The sequence below is a fragment of the Lissotriton vulgaris genome, chromosome 1_2 (genome assembly GCF_964263255.1).
Source record: "Lissotriton vulgaris chromosome 1_2, aLisVul1.2, whole genome shotgun sequence".
Classification (NCBI taxonomy): domain Eukaryota; kingdom Metazoa; phylum Chordata; class Amphibia; order Caudata; family Salamandridae; genus Lissotriton; species Lissotriton vulgaris.
This window is the reverse complement of record NC_141686.1, coordinates 81,201,870-81,228,847: the sequence shown is the minus strand read 5'-3', so window position 1 is coordinate 81,228,847 and position 26,978 is coordinate 81,201,870. Positions and strand designations below refer to the sequence as shown.

Genomic DNA, 26,978 nt, shown 5'->3' with positions numbered 1-26,978 from the left:
CACGACAGGGATGCTCTCTCTCCCCTCTGTTGTTTGCCCTGGCGATGGAACCCTTGGCGGTCCATGCGAGGTCAGGCGACCGATACGCGGGAATAGTGAGTGATGGGCAATGGCATTATATATCGCTCTATGCAGATGACCTGCTCCTGTACCTAGCTGACACTTCGGGGGCACTGGCTGGAGCGATGGATCTGCTGTCCGAGTTCGGCCGACTGTCGGGCCTTAAGGTCAATTGGGCAAAGACCTGCGTGTTTCCGCTGAGAGCGGGATCGCCAGCCCCTAGCAGCGACTTGGGTGTGGCATGGGAACCCTCTTGCATCACCTACTTGGGTGTCCGCATTTACCACTCGGCTGCTGACCTTTTGGAGGGTAACATTGGCCGTTGTGTCCGGTCACTGCGGGGTAGCTTGTCTTTCTGGTCGACCCTCCCGCTGACAGTCCTGGGCAGGATAGCATTGTTGAAAATGGTGGCGCTCCCCCGCTTCCTTTATTATTTCCGAACGCTACCTGTCTGGATTCCCCAGGGGGTGTTTAGGGAACTGCGGTCACTGATTATTGGCTTTCTGTGGGGGCATGGCCGTCGCAGAATAGCCTTGAGCACGCTACTTCGCCCCAAGCTGGAGGGGGGCATGGCCGTGCCCGACCTTGAGCTGTATTATCTGGCGGCGCAGTTGCAGGTCCTTACGCAGAACGTAGCCAGGGTGTTCCGGGGGCCGGAGGAAGACCGGGGTCGGGGGATACAGCGCCACGTGCTGTCGTACATCATTATGCAGCAACGGCTCGAGTTACGGGCCCTCACCATGGAGGAGCGGACGCTCCGGCTGTGCTGGCAGAGGAGCCTTCGGAGAGCGAGGGCATCGCGGCCTTATGCCCCGGAGATCCCGATCGGGATGTTGACGGCTTTGCCGCACGGAGGGGATTGGTCCCCGTTGATGGACTGGGAGGACGCGGGGTTGCAGGTGGTGGGTGACTTGTATATAGATGGGGCGTTGGCGCCGTTCGACGTGCTCCGGGACCAGTTCGGACTGCCTGAAGGGGGCTTCCTACTACACGCGGCTGTAGTGGCTGCCATGCAAAAGCACTGGAAAGAGGGGCTCCTGGAGCCCGCGACGACTATGGCATGCCAATATGTGGTGATGGCGGCTGGTACATTCAAAGCTGTGACGTGCCTCCATAATAGGATGCTGCACGAAGGGCTGGAATCACTCCATGGGCTCAAAGCTAAATGGGAGGGGAGCGTTGGCCGGCCCATACCGGATACGGCATGGGGCCATATCCTGCGACGCACGTGGAAGGGCACCAGGAACGCACGCTTTCAGCAGGTCCATTTTTATGTGCTCCATAGGGCCTATTTAACTCCAGAGAAACTACAGCGGCACTTTCGGGTGCCGGATGCCTGTTGCCCCCGGTGCTCGTCCCTTGGGGCGGACATGGACCACTTGTTTTGGGGGTGTCCACAACTGGGATCTTATTGGGCGGAGGTAGGGGAACTCCTGAATGAAGTGACTGACAGGGAGGTAGAATTCGACATGGCGGCGTGTCTATTGCTCTGGTTCCCGCATACTAAGCACACCAAGGTGACAAGTAAATTCATAGATCTGGGCCTGATATTGGCTCAAAGGGAAATATCGTGGCACTGGAAGGCCAGGGGGGGTCCCTCACTGCGTAGATGGAAGAATGAGTTGCTGCGATGGTCTGACTGCGAGAGCGTGCTCCGGATGAAGCAAGCAGTGAAGTTGGGGAATGAGAAAGCTCTGGATGCGGCGCGTGCATGGGAGTTAGTGGTACAGGCTCTGCGTGATGCTTTGGTTGAGGATGAGGACGGCGAGGACTAAGCCGCTGGACACCGCGGGGCGAACACAGAAGTATCTCACTACGCACTGTAGTGGAACCATCCAGTTCAGTAGAGCGAAGCACACACCTTAGCAGTTGCCAGGGGGGGGGGGCGTTGGGGGGGTTAGTTGTAGAGGGGCTTGGGGAGGGCCGGAAGCCACTGGAGGGTTGCTGGTGGAGGCCTTGGAACTACTGGGACAGGGGGTATTGAGTGGCGGGCAGACTGATTGGGTGGGACGGCCTGGCACGAAGGCCCGAATAGCCTAGAGTAGGCCCCGACGGGGGCAATTACGTTGATTCCACGGAGATGGCTGACGGGAATGTTGTTGCGGGTGGGGGGGTAAAAGCAGATACGTAAAACGACCTTCCGCCAGGGTCCCAATGGGACGTACACTGTGTTGTGTTCCTCTCGAGCGATCTGATACGCCGCCCGGCCTCCGGGATGCGGGCTGAATGGCTGTGTACAACTGTGAACTGTCATTGGACGGGGGGAGCCCACAAGTGCACTGGCTGTTTACTTTTTCCTGCTGTTTATAACTCTGCAATAAAAATATAATTAAAAAAAAAAAAAAAAAAATCACCCACCTACCAAAGGAGCTGCCGTTCAATGAAACAGTTCAAAGAAACTATCTCATATACCATTAACAATCCAGTTTAAGAACATACTGCAGCATCAAAACATGCACTCCAATCATCACAGTAAAGAGCATCACTTTTCTCCTTATTTTATTTTATTTATTTATAAAGTTTCCCTCCATAGCACTCTTCTCTGCCTTTATCAGCACTGACCATCAACAACCTCCCAAAATCTATTGGTTTCAGACACCCAACGCCACGGTTATTTAGGTCTCGCCTAAGCCAGCGCATGCGCCATCTGGTGAGACTTTTAAAGGAGGGATATGGAAATGAAACAGGGACCAGGCAGCCGACTAAGTTTTAGGAAACAGCCACGTTTTAAGTCTTCTTCTAAAGGAACACAAGTCACTAAGTTGTCTTAATTCCAAGGGGAATTGGTTCCAAAGCTTAGCAGCAGCGTACCCAAAGGTTCGCCCACCTGCCCTGACTTTCCTAACTCTCGGCATTGACACCAGTTTAGCCGCAGAGGAGCGGAGACATCTCGCAGGCACATACCACTCAAACTTACGCTGCATAGACACAGGACCCACCCTATGTAAAGCTTTAAACACTATACAGAGAGACTTAAACTGGACTCTCTGTGCGAGAGGAAGCCAGTGTAGTTCCGCCATCGCCACTGAGGAGGTAGATCTTCTAGGCCCCCCCAAGGCCAATTTGGCAGTTGTCGACTGGATTCACTTCAGCCTTTCAAGCACAAACTTAGGTGACTCAAGAAACAAGGCCTTACAATAATCAAGCCAGCTAAGAATAGTGCTACGAACTATCAAAGCCCGAGCGTGAGATGGAAGCAGATGAAGGATCTTCCGCAGGGACCTAATAATGGCCAAGCAACAAGTCATCGTTTTCCTGACCTGCGATTCAAGAATCACACGCTTGTGGCCTGGAGCTTGCGCTTACGTGCGCGGGCGCGTGCTTTTGAGCAGAGGCGCCATCTGGCTTTCCTCTCTCGCCAGCAGCGCATGTCTTGGCCCACGGCGGCGCTTGTTTAACTTTGAGTGCGCGCGAACAACTTGCGTGCTTGCCGCCATCGCCACCCCGACCCCATGGCCAATTCTTCATACGGTTATTGAGGCTGCCAGAACCACTGCTGACCCTTCTCAGGGACATCAAAGCAGGACACCTTAAACCACCCCTCATTAGCTCGCTAGGGGAGTGCCTGCGTAAGGGTGATGTTAGTAGTGGGGGAGGGGCGGAGAGTGTTCTATGGGAGTCGTAGTACGATGACGCTTTAGAGCTCTTGACTGAGTACAGCGGCGCAGCTAAGCAATCTGTTCATGGATGCTGTTTTATTTTTGATATTCCTACATCTTTATCCCGGGGTTAGTTTATAAATAAAGTGCGTGCCCCCACTTCCACTGTCTGTATTAGCGAGAAGGATGTTGTTTTATGTTGATATTCCTAGCTATTTATCCCCGGGTCAGTTTATAAATAAAGTGCGTGCCCCCACTTCCACGGTCTGCACTTAGCGAGACACCCAGTAAGCCATTATGGACAGTACCCTTCCCTCAGGGTGTGTTATCACGTACCCCACCTGGCAGAACCCCCTCTGGCAATTCACTATCAGTGTGAGTAATCCAGGGCCATCCCACGATAAACAGCTCACGCCTTCTCCTCTAGGTGAGTTATTACCCTTCCCAACATCCCAGTCTTTCCCCCATGCACGTTAGTGACTCCCTGGTGCTGAGCATGTCCCTACATGTTCCAGGAAGTTCTTGTGCATACCTTAGGGGAGGAGGCACAAGCCCTGCCTGACTGAGGTAGAGGGGATGGATTTTGTGATTTGCACGCAAATGCGCAGGATAAAATAGGGGCTAGTGCCTCGTCCCTTCTTGCTCTTACATATTTTTTTTGACCTTTCGTTCGAATCCTCTTCTAAGTTTCTTTCTCTAGCCTCTTCTTTTTGTCAAGCACTTTTCCCTTTCTTTCCTACTATACGCTCTCTATCGCTTTCCCTAACTCCTGTCATTTTTATTTTACATTTTAATCTATTTTTTTATCTAGCTTCTAAATTTCGGTCTCTTTATATATTTTCAAGTTTTCTCGTTCTTGCCACTTTTCCTCGACTTTAGGCTCCCGTTTTTGTTTTTTTAATTACGTTCATACTCCTTTTTCTTTCCTCTTTTCTACTCATTGTATTTCTTTTGTTTTTTTATTATTCTCGTATTTCTTAGCAGTACAACTCAAACATTCTCTAAACATATGACGCAGACTGAATTCAAGACATGACATAGTCTCGACCAGTGTGCCATTCCATTCCGCCTAATATTATCTGCCTTTAACTGACATCCGCCCCAACAACCTTGTTGCGATGTTCATTGCCATTTCTATCACTAAAGACCCAGCGATCCCAAGTGGGTGCAGATAGGGAAGTCCTGAGTGGACCCCAAATATCCCTTGGGCGGGACGCGACGGGTGCCATTTCAGTATAGATGTCGACTTGTTCATTACAATATGTGAAAGCATCCAGCCAATCTCTGTATTTGGAGGACCTGCCTCTGCCCCAACAGTACATTATCAACTTGTTCGCACATAACAGTCATAAGGCCGCTTAACTCCTGTGTACAGCAGGTATCTCCCATCCTAGTTTAGTTACCTTGGGGTCCAGAGGAACATCATTATCAATCGTCACAGTACGGTGAGGACTTCCTCCAAATTTGAGTATTCACTGGGGCAGGACCATGCAAGGTGCAAAAAGTTCACCCCATTCTACCTACATCTAGCACATCGGGTATCTGCACGCAAACCAAACAAACTAGCATTGGCATAGCCAATAGGTCTCGCCTTTGGGACCTTTTAATTGTTTAGCCATGCAACAGTTGATGTTGTTGCACCAAGAATATTGTGCTGCACAACTAAACATTTATTTATTTATTTATTTATTTATTTTTGACATTTGAACAGTGCTCTGTTACCCGTAGGTGTCCTGGCGCTAAGTAATACTCCTTGGGGAAAGTCGAATCGGACATTAATTAGTGAATAGCCAGGTCTTCAACGCCTTTCTAAAGGCCATAAGATCAGTCAACTTTCTGAGAGGAAGGGGCAGGACATTCCAGGCCTTAGTGGCACCCATCACAAAGCCTCTGCCTCCCCAACGGGCCCTCCTAATGCGAGGCACTGCAATCAACCCTGCATCAGTTGATCTAAGATGTCTGGTCGGGCGATACCAGTAAAGGTAATGCCGAAGGAATGATGGCCCTAGTCCTCCATTAGGCCTTAAATACCAGGCACAGTGTCTTAAACAGAATCCGCTTTCCCACTGGAAGCCAATGAAGTTTGGCTAGCTCCTGGGTCATAGGGGCATATTTTGGAATGCCCAGAATAAGCCGGGCGGCGGCATTCTGCAGAACCTGCAATCTATTTAATATGCCCTGTTGGGCGCCAAGAAAAAGACTGTTACAGTAATCCAGCCGCGCCAAGACCAAAGTGGTAACCACTGTTTTTCTGCCAGTATCTGGAATAAATGGCAGAATCCTACGAATAGATTTAAGCAGAAAGGCAATGGAGGAAGATAACGCGTTGACTTGAGGTCGAAAGGTGAGTTGATCGTCGATCAACACCCCCAAGTTTTTGACTTTGGACACAGGGGTGGGAGCATTGCCCATCCGCTCCGGCCACCAATTTGGACTCCAGAAGTTGACATTTGAGCCAAACAGTATAACTTCAGTTTTGGCTGAATTTAACCTAAGACAATTTACCGCCATCCAGTTTCGGACCGCCAACATGCAGTCCTGAAATTTCCTGGCTACTCCTTCTTCCTTCCATCCCAAAAGCAAAACCTATTGGCTATGCCAATGCTGGTCATCCTAGCTTTCAAATCAACATCAGCTCCGCCAGACCGGATACCTTCACATCCCAGCAGCTACCAGGTCCCACAATAATCCACCCTCTTCCCTGTAATATAAAATCTAAACAAAGAACTACTCAAGGTCCTTATAAACAACAATGGATTAACCCCTTCGAGGCTGATGACGAGCTGGGCTCGTCATGGTGTAGCCTCCTCAAACACTGATGACGAGCCCAGCTCGTCATGAACAATGGGTTTTTAAAAATATCAGCATAGCAGCAGAATCAGAGCAGCGCGCATGTGGTTAAGGAATCCCCAACACAAATGATAACTACATTTACTGGAAAGGCTGCACAAATAAGATCCTCTAGGAATTGATGTCACACAAATTTCTCAAGAAGAGCCTGACCAAGATTAAAAAGCACCAGGAGAGTCCAAATCCACGACCAGCCCTCCAAATTAAAATTTGACACAATTAAACCACAACTTGTACTGAAAGGTAAATTGTTCAGCTTTACCACTGAATCGCCTTCAAAAGTAAACAAGAAAGCAAATTGGTACCAACTATCACTCATGCACATTGGGCCATGCCTTACTGAAGCAGACACATACAAAGCAGTGATGAAAAGTTCCCTGTTCTACTGGGATCACCATACCCACCTAAATCCAACATAGAAGATTCTGTCACTCACTTCTATTCCTGCCTATGTATACTGTATCAAATCATCTCCCTATCACTCATGATGTACAGTGCTCCACTACTCTCTAGCTAGACTTATGTGCTGAAAATATCAACACACGTGCAGTTCATAAAAGGGTCTAGCAGATATGAGTTCATAACTCATTTGTACTACATACATTACCTGTAATGCTGAGACAACAGTTACACTAGTAATCAAGTCTACATCAATTATTTTGCTATAATTCAAAACCCACTAGGATAATTAATATGACAGTATTGTAACAAAGTCAGCGTGAAATTCTGGCAGAATGCTAAATATGTGACTTTTTGGTTCAAATGCTATACACAGTTAGCAAAGTAACTTTTCTTCTGCCTGTTTTTAAAATTGGGAGGCTTAGTTATGAAGATCTCTCATCTGGTTCAGAGCTAATACAGAATAAAATTAACCGTACCTCATAATTAGGTTGACTCTTGATGCTCTTCTTGCTAGACAGGTTCATTGCATCACGAGCCCAGTTGTCAACAAGCTTGTGTAGGTCATCAGTGAAAGTACCCTTGCGGCTGGATGTCGTTGTAGGGGCCTGGGTGGCTTGGCTGTTCACGCCACCTCCAACTGTGTTGGTGCTGCTGGTCCCTAAAAGTATTACACGACAAAAAATGACAACTAAAAATGTGTTTTAATTACAGAAGGTTTTGAAGCCCTAGGTAAAATATTTTTTAAAAGGCCATCCGTTTACGTATTAAAACTAAACCATTTACAGAAAGAAGACATGCATGGCACGTGATTGGAACAAAAATATGCAACTCTTCTCTAAAGTCTACACTTTGATTCAGAATTACTTAGTACAGACTATTAATTAGAAATCAGTGGTGAGTTCATTCATAGAAAATACGAACTTTAAGCAATAAGACTGCCAAACACTCAGATTTGGAATAAGAATTCAAAACTGCACTTCGGGTAATGTGGCAATTTTGAAAATAGCCGTAAACTAGATGTTTTTCTGCTATCCAGGAAAGCTGCCTTTACTCTCTGAGCACGCTCTAAAATGCAGTCTGGTAAAATCCTGTGTTCAGGCTTGTAAAGGTAATTAATTCAAGTATTAACAATTGTTCATTTGAAACAAAGCTAAGGTGATGGTCACAATTGATTTTACACCCTTCCCACCTCGAAGGTGAACTGCGGTAACCAGTGTCTGTTCCACTACTGCATGCATTTTATTCTAGTTACACCATGTCACTTTTAATACAGAAATTGTGATTTCTACTCTTTTGAAAGCTTATTTTTTCACTTGTGTTCCTATTTTTCTGGGAGCTATCGAAACTGTAATTAACTTGACTACTAAAAAATTACCTTTAAGCCAGGGCGATACAAACTTGTACCAGTTGGTCTCACATCACTGATATTCTGTCTAAATGAAAATTTAAAATTTCACTTCGACTGTGTAAAATCCCAGCGCACAGTTTTCAAACTGAAAGAAGTTTGGTAGAGAAATCATGCTACATTACGCAACATTTCTGCCTTTGTATACACCTTGTCGGGCAAATTAAATACAGAAAGGTACATTTTACTGAAAACACCACTGCAATTGTGCCTTTTTCAAAGGCAAAAAAATAAATAAAAAGGTGCCTCTGCCTAAACTAAAAAATAAAGGGAAATCGATCCTTTTACTTTAAGTACTCTCAAAGCACCAATATGTCTTTATGGATATCATGGAGTAGGGTAAATCGTTTCTAAAGAAGTAACTATGAGAGTTTTACAATTCCCACATTCTATCCATGATTCTTGATGGAAAAGAAGGGGATTATGATTTCAGGAATTTAGTGAGACTCCTAATGATGGATATGTAGGAGTACATTAAAGCTTTCTTCTCCACCCATGTCAGAGTCCAACCAGTAAGGCTTAGCAAAAGTGTAACAGGATCAATCATAGTTTGAGGTGCAGTCGTTTTTTAGGTCTCTCTGAGTCAGCGCTTATGTGCTGCTCGGAGAGACATTTTGTAGCGGCTTTGGGAAGTGCTCCCAAAGCGGCCACCAGCTTGCTAGAACGTGCACAAACACGCGTGCTGCTGCGCGCGCATCCCTTGCGTACAGCGTCATCGCGATCACTTTCGCTTTCACAGCGATCGTGATCGCAATGACTTTCTCTATTACTGCCGCACGGGCAATGCTTGTCTTTTTTATGTTAGTGAGGTCCAACAATTTGGTGGCTACCTTAGTTTCAGTCAACAAACGTTTGCCCCACTGCTGGCATCACAAGACCAGAGCAGGACCCGGCCTCACTTAAATACAGTGAACAGAAACACGGATCCGTGCAGCGAGAAAGAGGCTAGTGATGTGTATTGCGCGGTGTAACACAGGGACTGAGTTATGTGCGCGGCGCCGTGTCATGCAGTGCAGGATAATGCGCAGTCTGCCATGTGGAGCACGGCTGGGTAATGCGTTTTCTATCATGTAATGCAAGGCTATATTTCCCCTGGTGAGGTGTCTACTGCCACCACTCTTTAGTGGGTTTGAAAACAGCTGCCAGTTAAATAAATTCTTAGAATATAGTTTGGAGGATACTCTGGAAATTTTATTGTGTACAGATGAGATATTTTCATCGCCCCTGTCAGAGGCAGCGCGCACTGCTTTCTCACTTGAATGTTTGTGGTAAAAGCCTGAAGCTGCGGTGACGCCTCATTTGGGGTGCAGAGCCGAGGGTGAAGATGGCGAAACGAGGCTACAGACCCCAGTACAGAGGGAAACATGGGTAGCATCTTTCTAATGACCTCCTCTTTTGCCCATTGTTCCTCAACAGTCGGGCCGACCTCCAGAATCATGGCCAAGAGTGCTCGGTCCCAACCGAGGCTACACCAGGGGAATCAGGCAACTCATTCCAGACCCGAACTTAATATACGTTTTCATCAGTTTTATGTAGCGCAAACTCGACCTGAAGGCATTGGAGTGCTTTAAATTATCACTAGTTACGTTACACAAGGACAATCCTTTTTTAAAGGCCCAGAATAACAGTATGTTGAGCCAACGCCAAGGCTCAAACCAATTCTCCGGCTTCAACGTCGGCAGCTCTGGCCGTTATGCCACATTGAGTTGTTCAGGAATTGGTTCTTTCTAGTCTAGACTACGGGAACTCACTACTCTGAGGCATGCCCAAAGCACACTTCGCTCCTCTCTTTGCATTTTTAACTGCTGTGGCCCGCTTTGTTACTGGACACAAGCAATGTGAACGCATCACATCCATCCTGCTATCTCTCCAATGGTTTCCTATTAGGGCGAGAGCTCCATTTCAAACTGCCTGCACCACACTCAAGGCACTGGATTCATCTTCAGCCATCTACCTAACTGGCTAATTGAAACTCTGGAGGAGCAAAACGGGGTTCACAAAGCACACAATCCCTTCTTCTCCTAAAGCCTCCCACCTTCAAACGAGAATGATACAGGAACCGCACTACGGATAAATCTCTCAAAGACTCTTCCCATTAGTACGACTGAGTGGTACCCATTCACAGCAGTGCACCAGCCGCTCATGAAGCAGGCAGGGGAGAAGCTTTGAGGGAGGTGTATGGACAGGCACATCCACTGAATATTTCCGTAGTCAGATCATGGCCTGGCAGTGCAAGTCATGTCTTGATGTCTTTTAGAATAGAGAGCCCCTTTCTGTCACTCACTCCATGCCCTGCCAGGCCCTCGACATTGTACTCATTCACGGGGGCACAAGGCTCCACATGTAACTGATATTGTTCCAGACTGAGACTGCCTGTGGTGTGTGTCTGCTGCCTGGAACTGATGTTTGGCCTCGTTGGAACTGCCTAGGTCTGACTTCAGTGTGTGTTTGCTGCTTGTAACTGATGTTGTCCTAGACTGGATGCCTGGTACTGACTGTGCTGTGTGACTGGTGTCTGCATCGGAAGTTGGCCCAACTTGGTGCTGTCTATGCAAGGGACTTAAAGCTTGAGTATATCATCACTGCCATGTGCTTTCAAGGTGCCCCAGCACTGACACAAGTGCACATAGCCCGGAAACATCCCGCAAGGTTTGTCTTCATGGTAGACATGCGTTGCAGCATTTTTTATGTTATTTCTTTTTTAATACAGTTGTTCAATAATACATAATATCCTCCTAATTATATATAAGGTAACAAAAATGCTTATAACTTTTTTAATGTACTGGACACACTACGCTACACCATAGCTTAAACACACTGGCAAAGGCAATAGCTCTCGCTAAACACTTATAAGGTCCAAACGCGAGACTTATTGGCTATGCCAATGCTTGTCCTATTTAGTGGGGTGGCGTACTCTGTAAGGGTTTGTTGGCTTTTTGGTAGCAAGGTATACTACATGGAAGCCTGCAATGGCAATATATAAGAAAGTATGGAAATCAGTTTCTTCATTACAGTCAAGCTGTAATAAAGAAATGATGTAGGGCTCAACTGTGATAAGTTATTTCCTATAGGTTACATTTATAATGCTTATGAAGAGCACTGCAATTTAAATAGGAATTCTGGTGCTATTGCGAAGGCAAAAATGGTTTACCAGTTTGCTGTGGATAACTTACTATGTGAAAAGTCAGGACTTTAAGGTTTTTCGAAAAGGCAGTAGCTGTTGCAAAATCCACATGGGAGGAAGGAAAGAATTCCAAAGCTGGGCTGCTTTAACTGAAAAGGCCTTCCCCACCAAACCTTACAAGACAGAACCTGGGAACAAACAAGCATCAGAAAATCGTAGCTTCCGAGGTGGAGAATAATGTGAAAGTTACTTTGCAGACAATGAATGGCCTGGCCACAAACAGCACAATAGGCCAGGTAAGGAGATTTAAGGCAGCACCATTTGGAGGTTGGGAGCCAGTGTAAGGTATTCAAATCAGCCGATGCAGAAGATAACCGAGGACAATGTAAGGCCTGTCTTGAGGCAACGTCCTAAATGCATGGAAGCCGTTTTAATAGCTCAGAGGAAGAACAAAGTAAGGAATTACAAAAATCCAGGAGCCTATAATTGTCCACTGAATCACTAAAGGTCGGACTCGTAATGGCAGAAAAGAAAGACTTTTGCGCCTCAGAGGGATAAAATAAGAACAAGTGGTAGACAGATTGTTAACTTGAGCAGTCAACAGCAATTTCTCAAAAGAGCTTTGTAGGTGTGGATAAACATCTTGGCTTGACATCTCTTCTGAATAAGGGAGCCAGAGGTGCTTCCTGAGATGGGGGGGTGATGTGGGTTTGCACCCTCCAGGTAATTATAGGAAAGATAGAATCTCTCTGTATGCTTTTACAAATTCTGAGCTACATAGGTTTCAATGCAGCTTACATTAAACGGATTTGAATATATTTATTGTTTTGAAACACACTGTGTAATGTTTACTGGTGTGTTTAAATTTCACATGCTATTGTTCATATCTGCTATCATACTACCACCTTCATATGAAAGAGGAAGATACCAAGGATGTAGGCACTTTGTGGGAAGGGTGAGTGTGTGACCATGTATAACAATGGGTAAAACACCCTCTGCTGTACACTAAATGGGTATTGCAAGTCACTTCAAGGTATCATGATCTTATAAAGGAACTCTTGCTTCTTTATGGACATGGAACTCCTCAGTGATTTGCATTATCCTTATAATGTATGGCACGAGTACTTAATTTAATATATAATGCAAAAGGCTATGCATCCAGCTATAAACCCATTACGCACAATTCCTTAATTAATAAAGAGCTGTTTGGCTTTGTGAATGTCTTTGGTCTAATTACTTTCACAAAGTTGAATTCATTTATGTTACATGTATAGATCTTTGCAGTCAAGATGAAGACAGTTGAATCCTAAGAGAGACCACACAATGATGGAAGACTGTGTAAGGCTTTACTGCCAACTTCATGGGCTTATACTTACTCTTCTGGATGATATTACAGTCATAGGAAAATTACATTTTCTGGTAAAGGTGTTTGGGATCTCTTGTTGCCAGGCTCAAAAGAGAAATGGATTAACTTCAGAAGATTTATGTTCAGTTCCTATTGAGATACGGGTTTCCTTATCAAAAAGGAAATACTTTAGGACATGCTATGGAATTTTATCAGTGGAACAGTGAAAAAATATTACAGAAAAAGCATTCCTGCTATACGCTGAATGTCGAATGTTCTGGAGGCCAAATTTAGCCAGCTAAAGCAGACTGTTTTTTACTTGCCGTATTCACAGTTCCACTTGCATGTCTAGGCACAAGATGCAGAATGTATTGCACTTGAAGGTATATGATAATCTTATACAAGGTTACTATATTTCTTTCTGGACAGCCATGCAATCTTCTGCAAACCTCACAAGGTCATATTATGAGTAGTCCTGAGCAAAGTGGTTAAGCTCAGCAACAGAAGGGCGGTGTGGAAAATATGTTCGAACATACTATTTGAAGATCCAATCTCTATGCAAGCCTCTTGTGGACAAATAAGCAACTGCAGAAGGTCTAGATTAGAGGTGTTGGTGTGGCAAGGTCGCTGCACGAGACTCCTCTTCATGCTTACATACTTGAGCATGGAAATTAATTCACAATTAGTGGGATCTAAGACAAAACTCAACGAAATGCTATTGACCAGATGTAGGAAATATTTACTAGGCACAAGGTTCTGGAAACGTAGATGCACAGAAGCACAAGTTACTTACCTTCAGTAACGATATATCTGTAAGAAACAGTAGTTAGTGCTAGATTCCTTACCTTAGAATATCCCCAGGCGTCAGACTGGATCCGGAAAGTTTTGCGTAGCAGTACCCCTGCGCGTCGGTAGGCGGCGTCTGCGGCTCCGCGTCCGTCGTCGTGGTCGCTGGGATGACGTCGTCGGAGTACTTAGACGCCGGCCTCGCGAAATGACGTCAGTTCTTGTACAATAGCTTTCCGCGCCAGGAACGCAGAGCCATGCCAGAGACGGACACTTGTGCCATTAAACTAGGGCCCTCAAAGGGAAATACCTTAACCCTAGATATCGGTCCGCAGAACGGGGAGGATGGGTGGGGCAGTAAGGAATTTAACACTAACTACTGTTTCTTACAGATATATTGTTACCGAAGGTAAGTAACGTGCATCTGAAAGAAACAGGTTAGTGTTAGATTCCTTACCTTCGAATAGATACCCCAGCAATACCAACCCCGGTGGTGTGTCTGCGGACCATGATCACACCAGAAAGTCCCGGAGAACAGAACGGCCGAAAAAGCCATCTCTCCGGACTTGGCTGTCCAGGCAGTAGTGTCTAGCAAACGTGTGCAGCGAGGCCCACGTAGCTGCCTGACAGATGTCTTGCAAGGGGACTCCCCGACCCAGGGCAGTAGTAGCCGCCGTGGCCTGAGTGGAATGGGCCCTCAGCCCAACAGGGGGCTCCTTTTTAGCCAAGGAGTAACAGACCTTGATGCACAACACGACCCACCGAGAGATAGTCCGATTGTGCACCGCCTGTCCCTGCTTCGCGCCCACGTAACCAACAAAGAGCTGGTCATCCACCCGGAACTGGTGTGTGCGATCAAGGTCGAAGGAGAGAGCACGTTTTGGATCCAAAAGGTGGAGCCTCTCTTCCTCTTTCGAGGGATGCGGAGGCGGAAAGAAGGCGGGCAAGGTGATGGACTGCCCGAAAGGCCGTAACCACCTTGGGCAGGAAAGAAGGACGCGTTCTTAAAACAACTTTGTCCGGATGGACAGAGAGGAAAGGAGATTTAGAAGATAGAGCCTGGAGCTCACTCACTCTCCTGGCAGAGGTGATGGCAAACAGTAATGCAGTCTTGAGAGTCAGAAGACGAAGAGGGCAATTGTGAAGTGGCTCGAAAGGAGCGCACACCAGATAGGTAAGAACAAGGTTCAAGTCCCACTGAGCCATCACGAAAGGAACAGGAGGAAACATGTGCGTGATGCCCTTCAAGAAACTATTTACAATAGGGGACTTGAAATGAGAGGGCTGATCAGGAAGCCTCAAGAAGGCAGAAAGGTAGCCCTTAAGAGTGCCCAGAGAAGAGCCCTGCTGGGCAAGAGAAAGAAGGAAGAGGAGAACCTCTGAAAGGGGGGGCAGAGAGTGGATCCACAGCCTTTACTGTGCACCATGCCACAAATTTGTTCCACTTGCAGGCATATACCGATTTTGTGGAGGGACGCCTGGCTTCCAGAATAACATCACAGACTTCAGGAGGCAAGTCAAATGGCCTCAACTGCCGCCACTCAATCTCCACGCATGGAGGTGGAGGCTGGACAGGTTTGGGTGGAGGACCGTCCCCTGCTGCTGCGACAGAAGGTCCTCCTGAAGAGGCAGACGAATCGGGGGATCGACTGACATGCTGAGTAGCTCGGGATACCAGTATCTTGGTGCCCAGTCCGGAGCCACAAGGATGACTTGGGCCCGGTCTCGCCTGATCTTCTTCAGCACTCTGGGCAGAAGTGGTACAGGCGGAAAGTCGTACAACAGACCGCAGCTCCACTCGCAACGAAAAGTCTCGCTGAGCGAGTGCCGCCTTGGAAATTCCAACGCGTAGAACAGATGACATTGCGCGTTCTCTTCGGTGGCGAATAGATCTAACCAAGGCTCTCCCCACTGCTGAAAGAGACCTTGCGCCACGTCCGAGTTCAGACGCCATTCGTGATCCATCATGCACCGGAGGCTAAGTTCGTCCGGCCTGGCGTTCACGGAACCTGCCAGGTGTTGAACCACCAGGGTGACGCCCTGGTGTTCCAGCCATGTCCAGAGGTGCAGAGCTTCTTGACAAAGGGTCCACGACCCCACCCGCCCTGTTTGTTGCAGTACCACATGGTGGTGGTGTTGTCCGTGAACACCTGCACTATACTTCCCCGGACAGAGGGAAGGAATGCTTTCAGTGCAAGTCGGATCGCCTGCAGCTCCAGAAGGTTGATGTGGAGCCGGGACTCCACCAGAGACCTCTGATCTCCCTCTCCCATGTGGCCACCCCATCCCAGGAGGGACGCATCTGTCCCTACTACGTGCTCCGGTTGGCGAAGGGAGAGAGATCTGCTGCTGACCCAATCGCGGTTCGTGAGCCACCACTCCAACTATTTTGCAGTGCCCTCCGAGATCCGGACGCAATCGGACAGGTTGCACTGATGCTGTGCCCACTGAAACTTCAGATCCCACTGCAGAGCCCGCATCCACCACTGAGCGTGATGCACCAGAAGGATGCAGGATGCCATCAGCCCCAGGAGCTGCAGCGTCAACCTGACCGAGACTCGGGATAAGGGCTGAAAGACCGGAATCAGAGCCTGAATATCCCAAACCCGCTGTTCGGAGGGAAAAACCTGAAACTGCGCTGAGTCCAGAACCGTTCTGATGAAAAGGAGCTTCGGCGAGGGACACAGGTGTGACTTTGGCACGTTGATGGAGAACCCCAGCGAGTGCAGGAGGTCGGCCGTAGTCGGGAGGTGGGAGATGACTGCTTGGGGCAAGCCCGCCTTCAACAACCAGTTGTCGAGATACGGGAAGACTGAAACCCCTAATCTGCGCAGATGAGCTGCGACCACCGCCATCACTTTCGTGAACACCCGTGGGGCGCTGGTAAGGCAGAAGGGGAGCACGGTAAACTGAAAGTGCTTGTGGCCTACCGTAAACCGCAGGTAACGCCGGTGGGCCTGCAGGACAGGGATGTGGAAATATGTGTCCTGCAAGTCCAACGCTACAATCCAGTCTTCTGGGTCCAGGGCAGCTAGGACCTGAGCCAAAGTCAGCATCTTGAACTTCTCCTTCCGGAGGAAGCCGTTGACGCTCCTTAAATCCAAGATAGGACGTAGGCCCCCTTTGCCCTTCTAGGGTACCAGAAAGTAGTGGGAAAAGCAACCACATCCTACTTCTGGCCTAGGAACGCGCTCAACGTCCCACTTGGCCAAGAGGGCCGTAACTTCCTCCTGCAGAAGTTGCAGGTGATCCCCCAACATGCGGTGGTACTGCGGTGGCATGGCTGGAGGGGTCGCCTCGAAGGTGAGAGAGTAGCCCTTCGACGATTTGCAGCACCCACCTGTCCGATGTGATGGAGCGCCAGTGGAGAGGTGATGGCGAACCCTGCCCCCCACTGGCGTCGAATAGGCCTGAAAACTTGGACTAGGAGGATTTTGAGGCAGATGCGGGGCGGGTGTGGACTGGCCTTGCATGTGTCCCCTGGCACTGCCACAGCGGTTACCACGTCTGCGACCGCGTTGAGGTGGGTTCTGCGGCCTGTGGCTAGCTGGACATGAGGGGGCGCCCCTTCCTTGCCCACGAAAGGCGGAAGTCTGTTGGCGTTTGCCAAGGCCCAAGGACTTGGCCGTAGCCCTAAAGTCCTTAAAACGTTCCAGCGCGCTGTCCGCCTTGTCACCAAAAAAGGTGACGGCAATCAAAGGGCATGTCCATAAGGGATGCTTGAACATCGCCCGAAAAGTTGGCGGACCTCAGCCAGGCATGGCGGCGAACCGCCACCATCGTTGCAATCGCCCTGTCTAGCGAGTCCGTGGAATCCAGCCCACACCGAATGGAATATCGTTCTGCGTTCCTTCCCTCCGCGAGGGCCTGGGTTAGCTTTGCCTGGACCTTCACCGGGCACTGCCGCAACCATATCCCAACAAGAGTGGGAGTAACGTCCCAAAAGCCAGGCGGTGTTGACAGACCTCAACCCCAAACTCAATGAGGAGAACAGCTTCTTACCAAACTGGTCGTACCTTTTAGATTCCTGATTCGGAGGGGTGGTCGGAAATGCGGTATGGGAAGTTGAGGCCTGGATCACCAGGCTCTCAGGGGTGGGGTGAACAGACAGGAAACTGGGGTCTCCGGGCGGTGGCGTCGGGCCACGTTCCGATCCACAAGGAGGCCTGTGGAGGGCTTGGAACAGGTGCCCAACAGAAAGTCAGTGAGGGCCTCGTTGAACGGCAGGAGAGGCTTCGAGGAGCTTGCCTGCGATTTGAGTACCTCAGTGAGGAGGTTAGTCCTCACGGCCACGACTGGGAGCTCAAGAACAAAGGCCTTGGCTGCCCGAGTCAACACCACACTGTATGCAGCCCCCTCCTCCGTAGCCACGGAAGGAGGAGAGACAAAACCAGTGTCTGGCGAGGTGTCCAGAGCCCTGGACTCTCCAAGTTCGTCCGTCCAGTCCTGACTTAATGGGCACTGCAGTGCCAGAGGGTCCTCAGACCCTTCCCAATCCCCCTCATCCTCCATCTCCTGAAAGCCCAGAAGAAATGATGGAGCCGGATCGTCTGTGAAGGGCTCCCCTATCGGCGTCGGGGGGAGACCCTCTTGGTCACGACGTCGGCAGAGGGGTCGTAAGGTCGACCGGCGTCGACACGGATACAGGCCTGGATCCTGAGGAAACCTGCGGCGTCGGGACCGAAGTCGCCGCCGGCGCCGAGGCCACCGAGGGCGTCGAAGCCGGCAGCCCGCTTGGGCTCCCAGATAGGCCAAAGGCACCTCGACGGAACCCGACGTAGGGAAGGCGCTGATCTCCTCCGGCGTCGCGTTCAGCCCAGGGACCGGCGGGTGTGGAGTTGGACGCGGCGCTTGCGGCTCAGGCGGAGCCGCGTGGGCGTTGTCGCCCAAACCCCCGGCCGCGTCGGGGGGAGTCAGCAGAGCCTCTTTGACTTCTTGTGCCATGACTTACCTGAGGACTTCAAACCTGACGAGTGGTGTCGACTCGCCGAGCTATGATGACTGTGGCCCCGCGACTGGTCCCTTGCCTCCTCTTGGACTGGGACCTCGACCAGCGCGGGGCCGACTGCCGGATCTCGAGTCGCATACGGGACCGCTCCCACATAGCTTTCGATGTCAAGGCCCGGCAGTCGGGGCACGACTTATCATGGTCGGCCCGAAGCAATAAAGGCACCAACGGTGGGGGTCGGTAACCAACATTAGTCGGTTACAGTCGTCACAGGGCTTGAACCCGGGCATCCCTACTGGCACCGGAGTCGATAACGACTAGAGAAGATCCAAAATAGATCGAAAAAAGTTAGTCAAAAAGTGACTAAGGAGTACTGCTCTTCTCAGATCTGCGCTTGCTGGCGCGAAAAAAAGAAGAACTGACGTCAGCGCGTGAGGGCGACCACGACGCCTACCGACGCGCAGGGATACTGCTACGCAAAACTTTCCGGATCCAGTCTGACGCGGAGGATATTCTAAGGTAAGGAATCTAACACTAACCTGTTTCTTTCAGATCAGCAAGTTTCTTCTGTGACAGATTAAGGTCTGGATGACCTCACAATAAGAAAACCTCAGAGAGTACTTTGTCATCTAGCACCTACTTCTACAGCTCTGGAAAATATCTATAGAGTTTGTTTTTCTTGGAATTTTGAGGGCCTCTAATATAGATTCAACGCTTCCTTGCTATAGTCTATGCCAATGTGTTTTGGGCCACTTTGGGAAGGATGCTGGATATTGTTTATCCATATTTGTTCAGATAGTATGTGGTGGTGGTCTCTTTTTAGATTAGAATCAAGCTGGATATCATCACATGAGCAAAAACATTCTTGCCAGGATGGTAATGTGGTGCACTTGCTCCCTGATAGACCATTTACTCCATGTGGGTAGGATGCATATTTTTTCTTTGCGCTTTTCTTCTTGACAAGGATATAGTGAGGGTAGATGTCCTTGTTCCTTTTCTGTTTATCAACATATTTTCTCATTCTTCTCTTTAAGACTATGTTCACCTACTGAAAAAGCCAGTCTAGAAGCACAAGCTTTGGTGAAATATGGTAAGGAGAAGATGAAAATACGCTGTTTAATCTAATCTGAAAAATATTAGGTACTCTGGAGTTTCTATCTTCCATTCAGGATAGAAAAATCTTACCCACCAATGTACATGAGAGTGCTGGTAGAATGATCAATTGGTTGTTTATAGGTAACGAAACGGTCTCTAGCAGTTGCCAAAGGTTCTTGTTGCCTGTACTTCAGGATAGCTTTTATTGCCGAAACCTTCATTGTTAGGCTCGAAGCAGTCTCCCATATCTGCTGGATGCCTTGGTCCTCTGATTTGAACATTAGGGAATTTTTGTATGCAGGCATGCAGATATCTGGCCGCTTTTGAATCTCCTTTCCGCCAACAAGCCACAAGATGAAGGTCCAAGATCTTCTGTTACACCTGCCAGGATAATGACACAGCCAACGTAATTTAATGGTGTCATTTTCTGCGCTAATTATGTTTCTGGTGCATTCATACCTTTTCAAAATTCGTAAAAGGCTTCTTTCTTTTGAATGGTAATCTATGAATTGGTCCATAGAGTCCTAAAGATTACTTCTTTGGTACTCCATTGTCTCAAGAGAGGATTGGAACTGTAGGCCCCTTGGATGGCAGCAGATGTTTGATGTACTTTCCTTCATGAGTAGCTATCACTCTACTTACTCTCTCAGGATGAGAAATGGAGCAAATTGATGCAGTTACAACCAATGAGCTATTAGATATATAGAGTGAAGCTTTAATTTAGGAATTTAGAATCAGAGTCCACTGCTCTGCACTTTTTCTGTAGGAACAGTTTCACTTGGTTTGGCTTAAAGAAGCCTAGCAAAGGTGTATAATACAGGCACTTTTAAGTCACACACTACAAAAACAATGGGCCTGGCCTGTTTTTTGTATTAAATCTCAGAAATTACTCATGTAAATACTACTGGAGCAGCGCCGATAATCTTGAGTGTTTGTGCATCCCGCTGGAAACCTCTTGGAAGGAAAAGAGGACACATGTTGAAAAAACTCTGGTTGGACGAGAGGGACAACATACCAAGTTAGAACTCTTTTGAGACCTCTTCTCTGGGAAAAGGTGGGTGAAAAGGAGGAGGCTCAGTGTCCTGATTGGCACATAGGCATGGCAGCAGGATGTGCCACCTATGGATTGACTCTGGCTACGTGTTGGTGTAAGAGGATCACCTTCATGTGCAGGAACTAGAATAGGAGAAGGGGGCATTATGGAAGTTAATTCTTAAACTGGTTCCTCTAGATAGATCTATACTAGTATCTGAAAGCAAAGAGACCTATTTTGTCGCATAAGGATATGCAACTATTAGGCAAACAACTTGCTAATCTGTTGAATAATATTAACAAACACTTTACACAAGACAATCATATTGTATCTACTTCATCTGTTTCAATCAATCCATCACTATCATTTCATATGTACAATTGTTTCTTTTCTGCAAATCTCAAAGGTTGCTATATGTATAGGTGAGGAGGGCACAGTGTTCAAATGAGCACAGAACAATACATTCTGGTGGAACTGTATGGGTTTAATGCACAGGAAATAAAAGATTGTAATTCTCAAACCCATCGTCAATGACATTTCAACACCCTCATGGGCATTTAGGTGTCTTCATTAGGACTAAAAGTCAAAGGTGCGTGCAAGTCCTCTATCACAGAAATTGGTGGTACTATCATCTCTTGCGGAGCCGAAAATGAAGGTAATACAATATGTATGATGTAAACCATCAGTACGGGAAAACACATTTCTGTAAGAAAAAGCATGACAAACTCAATCTTAAAAGTAGAGAATTAGCCCAGTCATGTGACAGACTGTTTTCTTATAGCTGACTTGGCCAGGTTCCTTGATATACAGGTTAGCCCCATTGCCCCAGAGGAGTGAGAAAAATGTACCTCTTGGAAGTGATGCTGCATTTATGCTTTTTATTCAAAAAGTACATAATTAATAGTGTGCAGAATAATGATTCTACACCTGAATTTACATTTGTAAACGGACATGGATCTAATGCAGATGAAAAACATTTGATAGAACTTGTGAAAGTGTGTTTTTCGGGGCTATGTTAAATGGGCCCCAATTAGGTCTCTACACTATCTGGTCTAAAATGGATGTCACAGTATCATGCTTTTATGTTTCTGCAGCACGTAACAAAGAAAGATTTGGATTTGTTTTTTTCTGAATGCCTGTTCCAGAAGGAAGGGTCTCTAGCCTACTGTATCACTTCCTCAAGGACCTTTTCTCTTGCATGAAGTATTGCATTCATTTACAATGGTTGACGGCCGTTTATGTAATTAGTTTGTACTGAGACCCATGGATTATATTATTCCCAACCCTCTGAATAAGTATTCATGTAGTGGACTAGTGTTAAGCTGCTAGGGTTATGAAACACTTAAAATCTGTAATTTGTTTTGTTGAGATTGAATTCTTCACACCACGGTTACTTTGTACTGTTAATCCTCCTCTATGGAGAAAATGGCTATATAAACCCTAGAATTGGAGGGTGAGCCAGATAGATTTCTTATTTTACGAAGGATGCTGCCCGGTTTCTTACCCAGTTTACTCACATTTGAGACTTAGCCTATGATTGATTTTGCGTATTATTCGGCATTGTTCTATTATTGACAGCATTCACTGCAATGATTTAATGTATTAAAATTTGATTTGCTGAATCTGCACTTTACTACTTCTGTATAGTACACGTTTGAATTTTGTAACAGGCCATCATTGTTTTTCTAAATTACGCTCCAGAACTCATGTTTGTGAGTCCTTTCATATTTGAAATGCTGTTTTGTGCCTTGTCTCTGGCACAAATTGGCTCATGAAATTGAGGTCAACACCATCTCCGGCGCACCCAACTCTGTGGCGCTCCATTGAGTTATAACTTCAGGGGTACAGGGCACCAGTGGAAAAATCTGGACCTCGAGGAGTTCAGATCCTCTTCCACGACTTGCACCTCGGCAGTGTGACCTTGATGTTGAAAAGACATCCTATGGAAGAGTGCAGACATTGACCCACGGTATCCTGATATTCAAGGACCGGAAATGATATTGTGCTGATCAGGTCAACAGAAAACAGTGCATCTGCAAAATCCTTCAGTAAGTGGGACTGGTTGGTTGAGCGATCTTCTTTGATGCAGGAGGAGAAAACTGGCCCCTGTCTGGTTTTTGACGAATGGAAGTTGCAGATGTGACCGCCCCCCCCGCATTCCTTCGCTTGCCAACTTTCCTTCTCCATTCCTCAGCTATCGGTCAATACATATCATGATCTTTAGGGGTCTAAGCTCCGGAAGGAAGGCCACGAACCATCAACTCTGGCAGAAGAAAACACCTTTACAGCAAAGTATAAAAATTGCTCCTACCCACACAAAATTAAATGAGTTATTGGCATCTGTTGGGGTACTGCGCAGTACGATTGTAGCTGTGCAATCAACGTCTGAAAAGTCTTCATTATCTGTTTCAGTGTATTCAGAAAGGCAGCAGGCAACTGTGATCTAGAGGGATCCTGCCGGTTCTATCTGGCTTTGTAGGGTAGGTGACAGTTTCCATTTTGCTAGATTTCTGTTCGAGTTCATAAGCTACTCCGGAGCTACCATTTGGGAACTGACCATACTCTTCTTCAGTAGGTTTATGGTCCAAGGTATTTACAGTCAGCTTCCTTTGAAGCATGTGGTATTGTAGATTTCATGCTGTGCACAGTGGTACCCTCCACCACTAGGACTTTGAATGACTGAAAACAGTAGAGGGTGTAGCAAGCAGAGTTTTGCATCCAGTTTGACCCCACTTGTGCTTCTACCTCGCATGGATATCGACTCATTGAGGTGTTCCCTAGTCGAATGTATCCAAGGAAAGCTATAATAGCATCCCTTTTGCCTGGCCCTAAGGGGTTGGAAAGGAGGTAGCCCGTAGAAGTAATAGTAGTAGTAGGAGGAGGATGGTGGGGGCCACCACCCTATCTTTATGAACCTGAGTAATGATTCTTGAACAGACAGAGCCTATGGCTCTCTGACCCTTTGTTATTGCCACTAAAACATGATTTGTAAGCTACTGTTATATAATGGGTTGAAAGGTAAATCCATTATCTTGTTTACGCAATAATAGCTAGTCCATGGTGGTGTTAGTGTTTAGTGCTTGCATGAAAGCCTTAATTCCAAGAATCTTGCATAATGTACTATACGGAAGTGGTTGCAAAGAAGAATACGAAACTTACCTTCAGTAATGCCTGATCTGGCCACAGATTCCTTACTTTTGAATTCTCACCAGGAGCCAGACTGGATCAGACGTTTTTTATAGCAGTACCTCTGGACATGGGTAGAGGGTGTCGAGCATCTCAGCGATGATTTAGTCCACTGGATGCGACGTAATCAGAGTCCATATAAGCCCTCCCCTGATGCACTGACGTCAGTTTCTTCTGCGACTACTTTCTGGTGCTAAAACGCAGAGCCAAGTACAGAAACTGCAATGGAAACAGTGTTCGGAAAAAGAATCCTCTTTCTGAAAGACGCTTATATGAATCATTATTGGATTTTCGTTTTGTCTTCACTTTTTAAAGGATTTCTTTTAACATTGAAAGGCATAAGGATGCATAAAAGGGATCAGGGAGGAAAAGAGAATCAGTTCGCAGAGTGGGGAGGATGGACGAGTCTGTAAGGAATCTTTGGCTAGATTTAGTCTCAACCAGATAAAGCATCACCAAAGGTAAGTAACTTATTCATGTGATAGAAACGTAAGCAGCAGATTCCTTGCCATTGAACGAGATATCCAAGCAATACCATTCTGGAAGAGGGTCTAAGAACAGATTCAAAGAAAGATTCCCGACTAGGCTACCTGGTCTGCACAAGAAAAGGAGAGAGAGTTTGGCCACTCACCTGGAAGGGATGGTGAGGAAGAAAACATCCCACCAGAAAACTCTGGGTGAGGCCCGTATGAAACCGAATCCACACTGTGGGAATACATGGGAAACAAACATCATGGTAGAAGAATAAGACGAGTGGGAATAACTCCATATAAACATAGCACTACTATGCCCCCTGGAAGGTCAACAGGCTCAAGAGACTGATGCAAACGGCTAAGGACAATAGCAAAAACACTGGACCAAAGCTCCTAGCCATAGAAGCAGGCAATGCAGAGGGCACCAACCAATAGCTTATGAAAGCATTGCGAGCAATAACAATCATGGGCATAGACCACGTGAGGTAGAGGAAACACTTGGACAGAGAAGGAAGCCATCTTCAACGCAGAATCTTAAGAAAGGTATAAAATATATATAGATAGGTATTAAATGATAAAGTTACATGAGCCCAAGGAGGATACATACAAAGTACCTCAACAGCAACCATAGGTCAAAGGTGAGACAACGACAAGCTGGAAACCAGCTACATGGTCCCGTCTAAGGGGAGAGGGTGGGATAGAATTCACCCACCCAAGAAAATCAAGTGAACAGATAGAAACAGCACTAAAGATTGACGGGTACGATTAGGAAGTCGAGAGACAAGTGAAAAGAAAACCCCAGTGGAGATACAACCCCGCTAGAATAGAGAAAGAAAGACCACAAGAAAAGACTGGTAAAAAGGGTCGAGCTAAACAGGGTCAACACAGGGGAGACATATTAAGATAATTAGTCCTTACTGAAAAAGAAAATAGTATGGCAAGACCAATGCCAGAAATGTGGTCCAACCAAAGAGCCAATGTAAATAACTGAAGCAACAGATGGAGAGGCAGTGCCAACAGCCTGACAAGCATGGAGTTCAGAAGGAAGAGAAAGTCCTTGTGTGCACTTGGCACCCTGTGGCCAGCTAACAAGCCAGGAAACAAAGTGAGGGGTGATTCTGACGTCATCCAAGATTGTACCTGGTATGCCTATTAGTATATGAAAAACAAACCCCTAAAGGGGCTAGAAATGCAACGGCAAGAAGTGGAGGACACTCTCTGGAAGGAATCCCAAGAGATCACACACAACCATTCGAGCCAGTCAAGAGTGGACGGGTAAGAAACCGATGTCCAAGAAGAATGGAAGAAGAAAAATAGCCTGAAACCCCCAAAACAGCCAGACCATAACAAAATGTTGGGGTGGGTATTGGAGGTGTAATACAAATGTATCCAATCAAAAAGAGATTAAACCGCAGCTTCGTGCAAGGCAGAAGCAGAGGGAAAACAGGCCATCCAGAGGCATAAAAGGGGAGGGGTGGTCGAATACGCCACACATGACAAGAAACAGACAAGGCAGGGCCGCAAAGAATCTAAGAGAAAAAAAGAAAGCGGGCAGGAGCCCATTGTGCCCATGTATATCAAGAACTAGCACAAGAAGTGCTAACGCCCGAAGAGAGAAAGAAGAAACACCACGTAGGGAAGACAATTATCCTTTAGCCAAGAACAATGCCCCTTCCCTTACGTCTGCTAGGAAGAATGGCTCCAGACAGAGTGGAAGGAAAGAAACCCCTGGCGGTGTGGAGAAACAATAATATGGACAAGGTAAGAATGCAAGAAAAGAAAATACCTGCCAGGGCAGAGGCTCCATAGCAGCATTGGGGGAGAAGAGGGCGATATGGCAATCAGGTATTACAATTTTGCTCCACTACAGCTATCAAGAAAACAGCATAAAGTGGGGTTAGCTCGAGAGCTAAACAGATATTGACCATCGAAAGGCATGTCCACAAAGGTGGACTGAACAACCTCAGAGAAGCCAGAGGTACGTTGCCAGGCAGTACGGCAAAGAGCTACCGGAAGGGCCATAGCCCGCCCGACAGAATCTGTGGTATCCATGCCACCACTATTCAGCAATGTAGCCGCCTGACGGCCATCCTGGATCAGCTGAGCAAGAGTGTCCCGAAAGTCATTGAGGACGGTGGGGAGAAGGCACAAGATCGAATCCCACAATACATAAGAAAATTATCAAAAAACACAAGCCGTATTAAGGGACTGCAAAGCAGAGCTGGTAGCAGAAAAGATATATACGTCCCAAAGCGTCCAGACCTTTAGACTCCCTGTCCGGAGGGATGTCAGGCACGGCGCTGAAGTTGGGGGGAGGCTGTAGCAGCCTGAACTACAAAGCTTCGCGGAGAATGCTGACGGTAAAGGCAGAGTTGATCTCCAGATGCAGGATGGTGCCTACGAGCTATAGACCAGTCCACAGAGGCCCTGGAAATGGGCTTAGCCCAAGTACCCAACAGAATGTCAAAGAGGTTTTCTCCGAAGGGAAATGCAGGCTCAGTTCTCAGCTGGCTCTGCTGAAGCACCCCAAGTAGGGGATCAATGTCCATTTCCACAGAAGAAAGTTGCAGCCCCAGAACTACAACAACTCTCTGCAAAAGCCAAGCTAGCTTCCGAGGCGGGGAGGAGAAAACAGGACTGAGGATGGAGAAGAATCAAGGCCACTGGCTTCA

At 47.3% G+C, this 26,978-nt stretch overlaps 1 protein-coding gene across 5 annotated transcripts in view; it reads right to left on the bottom strand.

Annotated features, from left to right (window-relative positions):
• WNK1 (WNK lysine deficient protein kinase 1) overlaps positions 1 to 26,978 on the bottom strand; it is a 1,566,458-nt gene that overhangs the window by 6,431 nt on the left and 1,533,049 nt on the right. For all 5 annotated transcript variants that reach the window (XM_086952842.1, XM_086952840.1, XM_086952841.1 and 2 more), the window contains one exon: positions 7,388 to 7,569. In XM_086952842.1, the coding sequence (XP_086808968.1) occupies positions 7,388 to 7,569 (182 nt within the window). The remainder of the gene's footprint in view (positions 1 to 7,387; positions 7,570 to 26,978) is intronic.